Raw genomic sequence first — 16,645 nt, forward strand, 5'->3', positions numbered from 1 at the left:
AACCGGTATCATTCTATAGATACACTATTTACAGAACCGGTATCGTGCTATAGATACACTATCTACAGAACCGGTATCATGCTATAGATACACTATCTACATAACCGGTATCGTGCTATAGATACACTATCTACAAAACGGGTATTATGCTATAGATACACTATCTACAGAACCGGTATCTTGCTATAGATACACTATCTACAGAACCGGTATTATGCTATAGATACACTATCTACAGAACCGGTATTATTCTATAAATACACTATCTACAGAACCGGTATCGTGTTATAGATACACTATCTACAGAACCGGTATCATGCTGTAGATACACTATCTACATAACCGGTATCATGCTATAGATACACTATCTACAGAACCGGTATCGTGCTATAAATGCACTATTTACAGTATGCTATAGATGCATTATCTACAAAACCGGTATCGTGCTTAGATACACTATCTACAGAACCGGTATTATGCTATAGATGCATTATCTACAAAACCGGTATCGTGCTATAGATACACTATCTACAGAACCGGTATTATGCTATAGATGCATTATCTACAAAACCGGTATCGTGCCATAGATACACTATCTACAAAACCGGTATTATGCTATAGATACACTATCTACAAAACCGGTATCATGCTATAGATACAGTGATACACTATCTACAGAACCGGTATTATTCTATAGATACACTATCTACAGAACCGGTATTATGCTATAGATGCATTATCTACAAAACCGGTATTATTCTATAGATACACTATCTACAGAACCGGTATCATGCTATAGATACACTATCTACAGAACAGGTATCATTCTATAGATATACTAGCTACAGAATCGGTATCATTCAATAGATAATAGATGCACTATGTACAGAACCGGTAATCATTATATAGAAACACTTTGTACAGAACCGGTACCATGCTATAGATACACTATCAACATTCTGTAGATACACTATCTACAGAACCGGTATCATTCTATAGATTCACTATCTATACAGAACCGGTATCATGCTATAGATACACTATCTACAGAACAGGTATTATTCTATAAATACACTATCTACATAACAGGTATTATTCTGTAGATACAGAACCGGTTCCACTTGTACACATCGACGGGGTACCGGTTTTCTAGCCACTGCAATTGCTAAAACAATATACATGTACATTTTTTTCGCTGGTGTCAAAAATAAACGTAACATTTAACTCGCTTTCTTTTATATTCACTCAGCGCTCCTGCGAAACTGTTTACCGTTTTATGTGCATCACATACTATTCGCAAGGAGTGATCATGCATTATTATTGTTATTATCATTATTATTATCATCATCATCATCATCATTATAAACATATATATAGCACTCTTTTCATGCACACGGTACATGTCATACATAATGGTAAAACTTTTTTAACGAAACCTCTTGGTAGCTGCTGTTATATTTTCTAGTCCTATGGTACAATTGAGTCCATTTAATCAGCGTATTCGGGCTATTCCATGAGTGACATATTGTAACAACTGCATAATAAATAGTTTAAACAACTGGAAAATTATTGTTTTTCTTAGGTTCATGCAGAAACTAGAAACTTGTTTATTGTAATCCATTCAAATTCTGCTATATTTTAAAACTAGATAAACTAAATGTTATTTTAGTTGTACTGGCAACCGAAATTCTAAAGCACCCATATTGTTTCCAAATATTCAAAAGCTATGATTTTTAGTCAGTAACACGCATAATTTTTCATATAAATGGCGTAAGATATTCACGCCATTGTCGACGACATCATGCTGCTTTCATGACGTCCTGGACATTCATGTATCTAAATGTCTTCGATGAATTACTTAAAAGCATTATTAATCTTGAAATAATGAAGGTATACTTTTTTCAAATTTTCAGATTTGAATGTTAAATAAATGTTCTTCATGAATATTTTGATATCTCAATCTTGATTGTTACTGAACGGCACAATTATTTCGGATTTAAACGGTGCTAGTGGGCGCGAGGGTGTTCCGTATTTGATAACCTCTCCTGGACCGACTCAGTCAAATTCAACCCACTATAAGGTAGTTTGGTTGCTTTCTAAAAAGTAACATTTTTTTTCCAATGGATCATACAGATTTTATTAAGTACTATGTGGATTGAGAGAGATACAAATCTCCGTGGTATTGACCGCAAGGAAACAGTGTATCAGGGGAAAAATACCGTGTAGGTACTCTTTTTATGACCCCAGCTGATAGGAAATGCTGGGTAACAACATCTTCGATCATTTAGATACAAAGAATCCGCCACTCATTGCCATCTATATTCTTCCATGATTCACATGTCGACCTGTTGAGAAGTTTACGCCAATAAAAGTGGTGTCCATCCACTTCGGTCAACATTCAGTCTGACACCCAGGTGTAAGGAAAGAGCCAGCCGCAAGGATATCGTTACAAGTCAAACCCTTATCTAACGTATAGATGGATCAACTTGTATCAAGAGTGCATGAAGGTCCTACTCCAGTTACGCCATGGATATCACCACAGAAAGAAATCTGAATAAGCATCAATCCTTCGTGAGGAGCAAGGTAAGAGACAGTAGTTATCACTTTCTTAGAATATTATGTCCAAAGCGACCAGCAAACCAAAACGGCTATCCTTAATAATTTACCTGATTTAGTGGAATTTTCATCGATGAAGATGGAAGTTTCATCCCTGCTACTGCATACATTTAACATAAGCGTCCATGGAGTTAGCGCATAACTGCAGGACATTGACACACATATTACGCCCACAGTCACGGAAGGGTATTACATTAATACATTCAACTACAGGCGGTCCATTTTACTCACCTTTGTCCGCTGTTAACTGATAGAACATAATACATTGCCAGATGCTGGGGCACTTGGAACTTCAAAACATTTTACCTGACAAAAAGGCGTAGTTTCGGAAGAATACGGCTACAGAAAGCCAGCTGCTCCTGGAACATCTGCACCTCGTGGATGAGTAAGTATGTTCAGTCCTATTAGACGTTACAATATGAGAACATATTTAAGTTGTTAACAAATCTCAATCCTTTGTCCAATCAAATCAAATGAGAAAATGGATCAACGACAATCAGAAAAGATCCCGAGTTCTCAAAAGTGCTCTCGGACTGGCATATTTGGCCCAAAATGTACCCCTCTGCACAACTGTGTCCATTTGTAAACCACTGAATACTTTTACTCTTACATTATCATTATTATTATTATTTTATACCACATTTATATAGCATTCTTTTCATATAAGAATAAGTTCAAAAATGCTTTACCTAAAAGCATCTATATAATGTTCAATAAAAATGGTTATTGAACTTTAATTATAGAATGAATTTAAAGTAGGATACAAAGCGTTTTAAATTAAAGTTAAGCAGATCAAAACATGAAACAAAATACAATAGCGTAAAAAAATCAAGTGATCTATCAAACTTACAGGTTAGAGCAGAATAGAACAGAAGATATCCTACATTTTGAACAGACATAATTTACCAGTATTATGCCTGTGAAATGCATCACAGCATGAAAACCGTCCCGGATGACTGGGTCAGTCCCCACCTAAACGGTAAAGAACATCTATGATATATCCCACAGAAAAAAAACACTGTTTATATTATTCTGTCACACTAGAGTTCTTGATAAGAGTTCTTGATTGGTCGGCAAAGTACCTACATTATACTACCAGGTATATATATAATCAGTGAGATCAGTTCCCAAAGAACTGTATGAAATAATACGTCTTCAGCGCTTTTTTGAAACTTTGCAAGGTCTTGTACAAGTCTCTTATGCCAGATGGGAGGGCATTCCATAACCTCAATGCTGCTGTCTGAAAGCTCCTGTCACCAAATCGCACTGTCCGACATTTGGGCACCACTTGTCTTAAAATGCACTATTCTGGGATCTCAGAATTCTGGATGGCGTATATATTTCTAACATGTTCACTACATAAGCTGGTGATTGATCTTCGAGTGCCTTATATGTATGTGTTAAAACTTTGTACATGTATTCTACCCTACACTGCACGGGAAGACAATTGAGGTCACGCAGCACAGGTGTTATATGGTCGTACCTGGATGTTCTGGTTACGATTCTAGCTGTCGTATTCTGGACATATTGTAGTTTGTTCATTGACTGTTTATGAATCTCATATAGAAGAGAGTTACAATAATCCAAACGTGATGTAACAAGAGAGTTAATTTGGTGGCGTTTGCGGATATATATTGTCTGATGTGACTAATTTGCAGCAACTGTGCATAGGCATTCCTACACACACTATTCACATGTTGCTCCATCCTCATGTTCGAGTCTATAGACATTCTGTTAATCGGTTCGAAGGGTTGATATAACTGCGAATCGTCCGCATAGAAATGATTGTTCAGTCCGTGCTTTCTGCAGATAGCTCCGACTGGTTTTGTGTACATTGTGTAGTTCTTTGGTCCCAGGAAAGACCCTTTGGTACACTCAGGAAGGTCTAATACATTGCAGGTACACTGTACTTCATGAGCACTGGTTGTGATAGCTCACTGTCTATACATACGGCCTGGTAGCGGTCACTAAAGTATGGCATTATCATTTGTTACAGGAAGTTTCAAGGTAAGTTACATTATTTTTAATATAGTTGTTAAAAGTATTAATAAATTATTGCAAAAGACGCCAATGAATGTTTTAACTTTATTCCTTGTTTATAGCAGCTACCCATAACTAGCCACCTCAACCCCAGATTATGAATTTATTTAATGGTGGGCAATGATGACTGGACTAGACTGACGCTGCCGATTCATGTTTGTTGTATTATTAAACACAGAAATATAGTCGGTCAATAGCTATACATAGCTAATGTTGTCTGTTTATGTAACTCCTATGTCACTATAGTTTTACAATTATGTTATGGGAACTTTACTGATATGAGGAACATTTTTGGTAGTATACAACCTAAACTGATTTTTTTTACAATTAATTACTTTTATGACACACAAAGCGCCTCTTCACATTGAGGAATTTCCAAGCCTTTTTGTGATTTCGCTAAAAATCTAAATTTTACATTAAAAAATGATACGATTCCCGATACAAGACAAGCCGCGGAAATTGAAAGGGGTAATTATTGGATGTGGTAGTGGGCCATCTGAACGAATAAAATATTTGAAGAAATGCGTGACGCAGTTGATCAGACACGAAAGAATTGAAGGTCGTGAAGACCGAATGGATGAAACTCGAGGTTATGCTGAGCAGGTAATTAAGAAACATTTTATAGCAAAAAATCTGTTTTAACACTATTCGTACAGTATGTGCCTGTTCAAGGTTGGACACAGGATTTGATGTTGGCCGGGGGTTGAGCATGAGAACAATGGATCCCTCTGGTGGTTGGCGTTCTGAGGTACTTAATTTGCTTTTGAGTGTCAAAATCAACCCAAATAACATGCTAATTATAGTCCATGTTTTATGACTTGTCGGACCTATTCTTGTGTAAATATCTCAGAATTTCTTAGCCCAATTTCTGAGGATTTTTAGCTTGACTATCAAAAAATAGGTAGAGCTATTGGACTCACTTGTGCGTCGATGTCCGCGTCGGCATCCAGATTTGGGTTTTTGGTTAAGTTTTCATATGTAAGCGGGTATCTCAGTACCCACTAATGGGAATGGATTAAAACTTCACACAATTGTCCACTGTCATTAACTGATATGCATTTTACAAGTTCCATAACCCTGTTTTGCAATTTTACAAAAGGCAGTGGCTAGGATTACGGTACCGTAATCCTAGCCTCCGAGTCTAGGATTACGGAAGTTCCGTATTTCTAGACAACCCTACGAGTATAGGCTAGGATTACGGAAGTATTTAAGAGGCATCAAATATATTTAGGGACATGTATAAATTATGCTGTAAACATACTTTTTCCACTTAAATATCGATTTTCATGCCTGTCATACTATTTTGGGTTACGATATATTATTGGTGGCGACTACATGCCCATATTTTACGATTTCCATAAAAAATATTGTGTTTTTTTCTTTTGTTTCTTTTTAAAAAATAGTGTTGTAATTTTGTTTTTTGTTAAGAGTATGTTATTATTTCATATTAATAATTTTTCTTTCTTTTCTTCCTTTTTATTGATTTTTTCCTTCTTTTTTGGGGGTCTCTCTTTTTTTAACATTTGACTACAGATTTTTAACAGCTGTTACTCTGTTTATACACCCGGTAGCGAGTGCCGCCATTAATATATCATTAATCCTAAATGGCGGATCATAACACGATACGACAGGCATGAAAAATCGCTATTTTAACTGAAAAAAAAGTTTAAAACATCATTTATGCATGTCCTAACATATATTTGATGCCTCTTAAATACTTCCGTAATCCTAGCCTATCCTCGTAGGGTTGTCTAGAAATACGGAACTTCCGTAATCCTAGACTCGGAGGCTAGGATTACGGTACCGTAATCCTAGCCACTGCCTTTACAAAATTATTCCCTGTTTTCAACTTTAATTTTCATTCAGCTGACAAGGCTGTTGAATAGGCTAGCGTTGCTGTCCTCCGACAGCTCTTGTTATGGGGAGGGGTTACCAAGAGCTATTTAACATAGAAATGTGAAAGAGCATTATAGGAGCTTGTGCAAACTTTGTTGGAGCATAGCCAGTGATAAAAAATGTATAGTTCATATTTTTTCACCAGAACAAAAGACAAATTGTGTATGCGAGCATAGCGAGTGAGGAGAAAAAATGCATATTTTAAATTTTTCATCCGGAACAAAAGATAAATTACCTATGTGAGTGTAGCGAGTGAGAAAAAATGCATATTTTACATTTTTTCACCTGGAACAAGAGACAAATTACATATATGTGAGCATAGCAAGTGAGAAAAAATGCAAATTTTGCACTTTTTTCACCCAGATCAAAAGCAGATTATCTATGCTCAGGTGATTTTAGGGGGTGCACGCTCAGTTTGCATCCCTGCCCCCATCTCAGATAAAATATGCAGGGCTTTTTTCCCCTATAAATCTACCTCCGGTAAAAGGAGGTAATCCCAATGCAAAAAAGTATGTTTTTTTTCCCAAAGTTGAATTTAAAATTCCCAAATGATTATACCTTTTAGGGTTTTTGCTGTTTTAAGATAGTTTTGCTAATTTGTATGTATATTTAGGTAAATTAATACTGTAGAACAATTACTGAAATGCAATACATTAATATTTCACACAAAAACACATTTATGTAGATTTTGGTAATTTGCAAATTGTCCCAGTTAAGACAATTTCTGAGAGCATTTTCCCAATTCCACCGGTGTCGGTGGCATTCCCAAATTGATGAAAAGAAGGCCTGATATGATAGAACTGTTTGCCAGATGACTACTAGCCTGTCCTCTAAGGGTTTTCAAGATGTCTAGTCATAGTTTGATTTGGAATATTGTAATGAATGAATTAAATCTCTCATTTTTTGTTAAGCTGATCTGTTAAATTAAGCTGTTAAAAGAGGAATTTCTAACATGCCCGTTACTTCCTGTGCAACATATACATGTATGTATATTATCCTGTAACGTAACATTAATTTCATCTTTGCTATCTTAAAATGTTTGAAACTTCTGTTTGTTAATGTTTGTCTTTGCATAACTAACAGACACAAGAACAACATCATTAACAACAAGAAAACCAGAATGTTTCAGTTAGTGACAACTATAGACAACATTTTTTTAACATAAATTTTGATCAGATGTAGTTTACTATTGTAAAGTATAATAAATAAGATACTTTCATTGAAAAATACTTAATTCATATTTAACAAATTTATAACCGGACGTTAGAAAACAGGCTAGTTGTCTGGTTTACTGGATGGCTAGAACACAGGCTAGGCATCTAGCATTTGGTAACCAGACTCCTAGCTGTGTTTAAGCATCCGGTAACTGGACATATAGCCTGTCATCTACAGTTTTATTAAGCATCCAGTAAATTAAATCAATTTATTTAAGGATCCTGTATTTTTTCCAAGAAAGGTTCTGTTTCACACACCACTCATTCACAAATGACAGTCTTTTTATTGTGGTTCTTGCAGCTGATCAACCTAGCAATACAACATGGAGATAGACATAAACGTACAATGGAGATTGCAGACTCATGGCTTCTGGTAAGCTGGTTTATGTATCATAATTATATACTGGTAACAGTGGTCAGTTTTAAGGTAGTGGACATTTAATGACACTCATAACATACTTATGCAGCTCATCATTTTCCCTTCGTAATGTAGCTGAAGGCACACTCGTTTCTGAATGAAAACGGCTCCAAAATGGCATAATTATGGAATATAAGTAAATTGTCGCATGCTATTACGGGTCCACTACCTTAAATTGTTATGATTTTGAATATTTTATACTGCATGTAAATATAAGTGAGCCGAGGCTACTTGCTTAGTATAAGTTAGCAGTTGTTTGAAGTTCCTGTGAGAATCCTGAGAAAAAAACTTTTGCATGCTAATTGTCATTTTGGTGTGTTTGTGTATTTGAAGAGTGCCAATATGCCAAAAATGACAAATTAGCTGGACAAATACTGCATTTATTTATTACCATGCCATTTTGTCTGCTGGTGTGTTTCACATTTAAAGGGTGCCAGAATGACAAATAAACCTGCCAATAAGACAATAGCATATTTATCAGATTAGCACACTAGTTTGTCATTTTGGGGTTTTAATTTGGCACCATGCACAAAGATATCAGAACAAAAAGGCAGAAATCAGCCACCATACCCCATGTACATGTATGCAATGGTTTGCATTGAAATATTGAGTAAAACAAAATGAGCCGTGCCATGGGAAAACCAACAAAGTGGGTGTGCGACTAGCATGGATCCAGACCAGCCTGCGCATCCGCGCAGTCTGGTCAGGATCCATGCTGTTCGCTAACAGTTTCTCCAATTCCAATAGGCTTTAAAAGCGAACAGCATGGAGCCTGACCAGACTGCGCGGATGCGCAGGCTGGTCTGGATCCATGCTGGTCGCACACCCACTATGTTGGTTTTCCCATGGCACGGCTCAAATCTATTCTACTATTTTACCATGTTTACAGTTACAAATTGACAGCAACATTTGAGAGAACAAATTTTTACTTTCTAAACTTTTTCTGCACAGTATAAGATATACAGCATATGGTATATTTATATAATAATATGGTTATACAACATTTTGTTTCAACAGGGTAAAATATTTACATACTGGAGTGTATTTTTAATCTCAAAAATAAATGTCTAAAAAGATCCACTGAATAAAAAAGCCAGACAAAAAGAAAGTAAGGGGGAAAAATTGTGACAATACATTTACTCAAGAAGGGCCTTTAATTTTCCTCCTGTCATTCTGTGTTATATGTTGTGTGTAGCTGATTTATTAGCTCACCTGTCACAAAGTGACAAGGTGAGCTTTTGTGATAGCGCAGCATCCGTCGTCCGTGCGTGCGTGTGTGCCTGCGTGTGTGCGTGCGTGCATGCGTGCGTCCGTAAACTTTTGCTTGTGACCACTCTAGAGGTCACATTTTTCATGGGATCTTTATGAAAGTTGGTCAGAATGTTCATCTTGATGATGTCTAGGTCAAGTTCGAAACTGGGTCACGTGCCATCAAAAACTAGGTCAGTAGGTCTAAAAAATAAAAAACCTTGTGACCTCTCTAGAGGCCATATATTTCACAAGATCTTCATGAAAATTGGTCAGAATGTTCACCTTAATGGTATCTAGGTCAAGTTCGAAACTGGGTCACGTGCCATCAAAAACTAGGTCAGTAGGTCTAAAAATAGAAAAACCTTGTGACCTCTCTAGAGGCCATATATTTCACAAGATCTTCATCAAGTTCATGAAAATTGGTCAGAACGTTCACCTTGATGATATCTAGGTCAGGTTCGAAACTGGGTCACGTGCCATCAAAAACTAGGTCAGTAGGTCAAATGATAGAAAAACCTTGTGACCTCTCTAAAGGCCATATTTTTCATGGGATCTGTATGAAAGTTGGTCTGAATGTTCATCTTGATGATATCTAGGTCAAGTTCGAAACTGGGTCACGTGCGGTCAAAAACTAGGTCAGTAGGTCTAAAAATAGAAAAACCTTGTGACCTCTCTAGAGGCCATATATTTCATGAGATCTTCATGAAAATTGGTCAGAATGTTCACCTTGATGATATCTAGGTCAAGTTCAAAAGTGGGTCACATGCCTTTCAAAAACTAGGTCAGTAGGTCAAATAATAGAAAAACCTTGTGACCTCTCTAGAGGCCATATTTTTCATGGGATCTGTATGAAAAATGGTCTGAATGTTTGTCTTGATGATATCTAGGTCAGGTTCGAAAGTGGGTCCATGCCGTCAAAAACTAGGTCAGTAGGTCAAATAATGGAAAAACCTTGTGACCTCTCTAAAGGCCATATTTTTCATGGGATCTGTATGAAAATTGGTCTGAATGTTCATCTTGATAATATCTAGATCAAGTTCGAACCAGGGTCATGTGCGGCCAAAAACTAGGTCAGTAGGTCTAAAAATAGAAAAACCTTGTGACCTCTCTAGAGGCCATACTTGTGAATGGATCTCCATAAAAATTGGTCAGAATGTTCACCTTGATGATATCTAGGTCAAGTTTGAAACTGGGTCACGTGCCTTAAAAAACTAGGTCAGTAGGTCAAATAATAAAAAAACCTTGTGACCTCTCTAGAGGCCATACTTTTCATGGGATCTGTATGAAAGTTGGTCTGAATGTTCATCTTGATGATATCTAGGTCAAGTTTGAAATTGGGTCAACTGCTGTCAAAAACTAGGTCAGTAGGTCTAAAATTATTAAAATCTTTTGACCTCTCTAGAGGCCATATTTTTCAATGGATCTTCATGAAAATTGATCTGAATGTTCACCTTGATGATACCTAGGTCAGTTTCGAAACTGGGTCACATGCGGTCAAAAACTAGGCCAGTAGGTATAGAAATAGAAAAACCTTGTGACCTCTCCATATTTTTCATGAGATCTTCATGAAAATTAGTGAGAATGTTCACCTTGATGATATCTAGGTAAAGTTCAAAACAGGGTCACGTACCTTCGAAAACTAGGTCAGTAGGTCAAATAATAGAAAAACCTTGTGACCCTCAGAGACCATATTTTTCAAGGATCTTCATAAAGGGTCAAATTTTTAACTTGATAAATCCGGTCAATTTCAAATTTACATGAGGCTCAAAAACTGGGTCCTAGTCAAAAAATAAAAAAAACGACGTCAACTAAAAACGGGGTCATGGGGGAAGGTGACGATTCAGCCATATGGTCCCTTTGTAATTTTTGTATTAAAAGAAATTCATTTTGGAAAAACAAGGTAATTTTTTTATTTTTTTTTTTTTCTCATTTTTGTGTTGTAGGGTTCTCAGGGGGCCGTAGGTTTAAGGTCCTGACCTCAATCATTTTGTTTTTTACGATTTTTTTCAGCCCACGCGGGGGTTTAGAATTCTTTATGTGAGAAAGCCTCAAAGGGGCTTGAAAAGGGTTTTGGGTTATACCCGGGTGCCAGCCCTGATGATGTCTTCCTCCCCCATCAAAAGCAGGAAAGTTGCTAAATGACTACTTGTGTTTGTGTGATGTTAAATCCAGCAACAAAAAATGTTTCTTTTATTATGGTTCATTAAGTGCTACATGAAAGAAATTTATATTATTCCTTATTTTGGGAGTAAATCCTGAAATTGCTTTATGATTGTTTCAGGAGAAAGATCTGGTACACAAGTTATTTAAAGTGTTAGCACCAAGATATCAACAATACTCTACATCATTCACAGCCATGCATAGACTACCAGCCAGATACCCCAGCAGTGGAAGTTTCAACACTGTCTTAGAACTTAAAGGTTTGTTTATATTTTTAACCTTAAGCCAGCTAGTGGCAAGTGACTCTGCATTTGCAACCAGTGCAGACCAAGATCAGCCTGCACTGTTTGCTACTCAGTCAATAATTTCCAGTGAACACCCGTTTGAATAATAAATGGTACTGCCCAAATTGAATGATAGATCAGTCCATTTTAGAAATTTAGCAGGGTTAATGTTAATTAAAAACTAGATACATTTTGCACTGTTGGAGCCACCTTTTTCGTAGCAAGTTTTTTTTATTTCTCTTTAAAATATAAGACAATACCATTGATATTATGCATCATTCTGAAGAACTTTTAAAGGGTGGTATTCAAAATATCTTGATTAGTTCTGAATTCATCATAAAACAAGGAGCTGTGTTTTCAAAACGCAAAAATAAATCATGCTTCTGGGTGTATGACCAAAGATGTTTTAAGTTTAAGGTGAAGGTCATATGGGGGTCAAATTCATCTATATATAGGTCAGTTTGTAGGTCTTGCCACAAGGGTTTTAGCTCACCATGAGCACTTCATGATCATGCTGTATCTGTTGTGCGTGCGTCCATCTGTCCATGCATCCGTCATCAACAGTTTCTCCAAAGTCAATGAATGGATGTTGTAAATGATTGTATGCAATTTTAACACTTAATGGTGTGATAACCAACAGTCTGCAGAACCCTGGAGTTTGATATTAAGGGGGCTCTCGTTCAGTCCATTGCCAGTCTAGTCCTCATGTTCATGTCTAGACAAACACTAGACTTCACTCGTTTTGGCCACTATATAACTTCCGTTATATATGTGCCCCCTATAAGAATCGCTAAATAGAACCAAACAACACATATCAATATATAGCAACGGTTATAACAATGCCAGTCTGTCAGCTTCCATTGGTCCAACTGGTTCTTTTTGGCTGGTTCTCCATTTCGAACTCGGCTCCTTTGACCCGACTGCCCGTCTCTCCAAGGCATTATCAGTTCTTGTTCTGGGAGCTTCTTGATGAGTGCAAGCCTCATCGCCTTCTGTCGTGGTCGCTTCAGCCGGGCTCGCCTGCTTTCTCTGATGGACTGGACAAGAGTGCCCCCTTTTGCCAAAGATTATGATTATATGTATAATGATTTTATTATTAAATATCCAGATACATGTATATTCATTGTAATTATTCATTTAAAAGAGTAACTTGAAATAATAATCATATTCAATCTCACTATTTTGTTGTTGGTTTCTTTAAAATGGATTTTGGTGAAATTTTACATAAATGATCTTTGGGTGGCCCTCTTTCAAAGTTTTTTTTAAATGGTCCTGGTTCATTGAGCATATGGGTCACTATGGTTAAAAAAAGGTTTTCAGCTATCAAGCTTTAAAATCTTCTCTGAAGCGAGAATAGTTAGAGCCTTGATATTTGACTTGTGATATCAGGGTTTTATTGGCTACTGTAATTATTCAAATTATTTCTCTAGGGTCAGAAATGGCGTCTTGTCAGGGCTGTAACTCTTCCATCCATAAAGGGATTTTGAAATAACTTGGCATACATGTTTACCATAATGAGACTACCTGTCAAGCGCAAGACCCAGACCCCTAGCTCCAAGGTCAAGGTCACACTTAGAGGTCAAAGGTTAACATGGTCTGTTTCGTGTCTGGTCCATAACTCTGCCATCCATGAAGGGATTTTGAAACAACTTGGCATAAATGTTTACCATAATGAGACGACATGTCATGCGCAAGACCCAGACTCCTAGCTCCAAGGTCAAGGTCACACTTACAAGTCAAAAGTTAACAGGGTATGTTTCGTGTCCGGTCCATAACTCTGCCATTTATGAAGGGATTTTGAAATTACTTGGCATAAATGTTGCTCATAATGAGACGACGTGTCATGAGCAAGACCCAGATCCCTGGCTTCAAGGTCAAGGTCACACTTAGAGGTCAAAGGTTAACATGGTCTGTTTCGTGTCCGGTCCATAACTCTGCCATCCATGAAGGGATTTTGAAACAACTTGGCATAAATGTTTACCATAATGAGACGACATGTCATGCGCAAGACCCAGACTCCTAGCTCCAAGGTCAAGGTCACACTTACAAGTCAAAAGTTAACAGGGTATGTTTCGTGTCCGGTCCATAACTCTGCCATTTATGAAGAGATTTTGAAATTACTTGGCATAAATGTTGCTCATAATGAGACGACGTGTCATGAGCAAGACCCAGATCCCTAGCTTCAAGGTCAAGGTCACACTTAGAGGTCAAAGGTTAACATGGTCTGTTTCTTGTCCGGTCCATAACTTTGCCATTGATAAAGGGATTTTGAAATTACTTGGCATAAATGTTCCCAATAAAGAGATGAGATGCACGACCCAGACCTGTAGCTCCAAGGTCAAGGTCACACTTAGAGGTCAAAGGTGTTTCTTGTCTGTTCCATAACTCTGCCATTTATCAAGAGATTTGAAAATAATTTGACACAAATGTTTACCATATTGAGAAGATGTGTCACCCTTATGACCGAGGCCTCTTTAAGTCAAGGTCACAAAATGATGTGTGATTTTTTGCGCATACGACTGTGGCATTCTTGGGCCTACTTCAGGGGCATATGTCACCAATAGTGACAGCTCTTGTTAGAACTATATTTAAAATAGCATTGAAAATTTGACTTAATTTTTTTCCACGCGCTTTCACATGCAGGCTTCGGCTATTATTTTTATTCCTGAAAATCTTATGGCTATAATTCAATTTAGCCAGAGCTAGCACTGCAAGTATTTTTTATCGAATATTTTATTTATTTTGTGTTCATTCATTATTCATATTGTAAAATGATAAAATTTTGTTCCTATTCTAGGTAACCCTTATCCACCAGTTATACCACATCAGAGAGAAACGCGACATCTCCTGACAAATGTACTTCTTTCTGCTGCCAGTAGAGACTATTACAAAGGAAAGAATGAAGCAGCACCCAGTGATAGAGTAACAAGTGCAGAAAGTTCAGGGAATACTCAGGAAGATGATTCTAAAGATAACAGTGCTGAAGACAGTGTTACAGTGAATGTTTCTAGTGAAAGTTCTGAAAGACCTGCAGACAATTCCGGTGCTAGAGGCCCCACTACTTAATTCATTCTAGTGTTTAAGAATCAAATAAAATCTTACAAATAAAATATGCATGATATAAGTTTTTTGTGAGCTAATAGTTTACGAGGGTAGGCTTGGGCTAATCTTGTGGTGTCAAAATGTTTCTTTGAAGTTCCATATGGCTAAAAAATGGATGAAGTTGTCCAGATAAAGTCCTTTATAATTACATATACATCTGTAGATCCTCATTTAGTCAAGTTGTACTTAATATACACTAATCAGCTCATCTGTGGCTGTGATAAACAAAAGCTCCGCCAAGTGGGGCAGTATATACCTGAAGGGTTATATTAGAGGAGGATGGGAGCAAAATTTAAAGAACTTGACTGTTGAAGCCCAAAGGACAGGAACAACAATGGGAAAAATTTCCCCCCAAAAATTTCTAAGTCCACCAAAAAATCCTTACCAGGTACAGATATGTCAAAATACACCTAAAAATTGTTATTACCATCCATGTTGTACCACAGAAAAGTGGTCTCAGTTTTCCCACAGCCAATAATAACAAGGAGCTGCATTCAATAAACACTTGATTCCCCCGGTGGCATCCTTGTCAATACAAAGCAACCTAAGTCCAAGACGAGGTCAAAGTCAAACTGAGGTCAAGTGATGTTTGAAGATGAGGAATGGTCACAGGTTACATCTGTATTAGTATCAATTCATTCTTGTAAGTGGTATTAATGCTAGACGGAACGGTCCCATTTGGTTAACCAAGAGATGGCCCATATAAAGCAACCGAAGTCCAAAATGAGGTCAAGGTCAAGGTCAAACTGAGGTCAGGTGATGTCTGAAGATGAGGAATGGTCGCAGGTTACATCTGCATTAGTATCAAGTCATTCTAGTAAGGGGTATTGATGCTAGACGAAACGGTCCCATTTGGTTAACCTCGTACGAACAGACGGACAGGACGATCACTATATGCCTCCCGCATCAGTAGGTGCCGGGGGCATAAAAAAGTTACAAAATAAGCTATTTATAGTAATATAAAAGGGAAGTAATTCAAAAACAATATTATTGTAAGTGAACAAAAAGGGATCTGCCAAACAAAAAGACCACCACAATGTAGAGTAATATACGCATGAAACAAAGTCACATGATCTTTGGTTTCTCGATGTGGTGAACATTTGTGCCGTTTCTTTGAAATCCTTTAAGTAAATAGACCCCTAAATGTGACCTTGACCTTGAAGCGAGCCATCCGAAGCATGCACTCTGCACGTTTTCTCAAATGTGGTGAACATTTGTGCCTAGTTTCTTAAAAATCCTTCAAGCAATTAGCAGATACGAAACAAAGTCATGACCTTTGACCCCTTAATATGACCTTGATCTTGAAGCAAGCCAAAACATGCACTCTGCACATTGTCTAGATGTGGCCAACATGTGTGTCAAGTTTCTTTGAAATTCTTCAAGGGGTTCAAGAGTTACAGAGCGGACACAAAATTGCTAACAGACGGACGGACACCGGGGTATAATTAAAAAGCTAAGAATGGAGAGAAAGACATTGGGGTACTTTTCAGACCATTCTGTCACAAGAGCCAAGATTTTAAATCTGCTAACAGAATACTCACAGCAAATGTTTTTTTCAAGCACTTTAATACCAGTTAATTTAATTATATACAAATATGAAGAATTTACATCATTAAAAGTATATAAACCATGAAACAGATGTATATAAATCATGAAACAGTTGT

The 16,645-nt window shown here is 37.1% G+C and overlaps 1 protein-coding gene across 1 annotated transcript; it reads left to right on the top strand.

Annotated features, from left to right (window-relative positions):
* Window positions 1–5,009: 5,009 nt before the first annotated feature.
* Window positions 5,010–14,993, top strand: LOC123560021 (39S ribosomal protein L17, mitochondrial-like). The gene is made up of 4 exons (XM_045352249.2): window positions 5,010–5,259; window positions 8,068–8,139; window positions 11,717–11,855; window positions 14,677–14,993. The coding sequence occupies exons 1-4, from the start codon at window positions 5,080–5,082 to the stop codon at window positions 14,943–14,945; spliced, it is 660 nt and encodes a 219-aa protein (XP_045208184.1). The 5' UTR covers window positions 5,010–5,079; the 3' UTR covers window positions 14,946–14,993.
* The last annotated feature ends 1,652 nt before the right edge of the window (window positions 14,994–16,645 follow it).

This window comes from Mercenaria mercenaria, chromosome 10 (genome assembly GCF_021730395.1).
Source record: "Mercenaria mercenaria strain notata chromosome 10, MADL_Memer_1, whole genome shotgun sequence".
Lineage (NCBI taxonomy): Eukaryota > Metazoa > Mollusca > Bivalvia > Venerida > Veneridae > Mercenaria > Mercenaria mercenaria.

Coding starts and splice junctions, on each gene's coding strand:
- LOC123560021 (XM_045352249.2), top strand. CDS start 5,080: ATGATACGATTCCCGATACAAGACAAGCCGCGGAAATTGAAAGGGGTA. Junction 5,260..8,067: donor CTCGAGGTTATGCTGAGCAG/GTAATTAAGAAA, acceptor TGGTTCTTGCAG/CTGATCAACCTAGCAATACA. Junction 11,856..14,676: donor CACTGTCTTAGAACTTAAAG/GTTTGTTTATAT, acceptor TTCCTATTCTAG/GTAACCCTTATCCACCAGTT.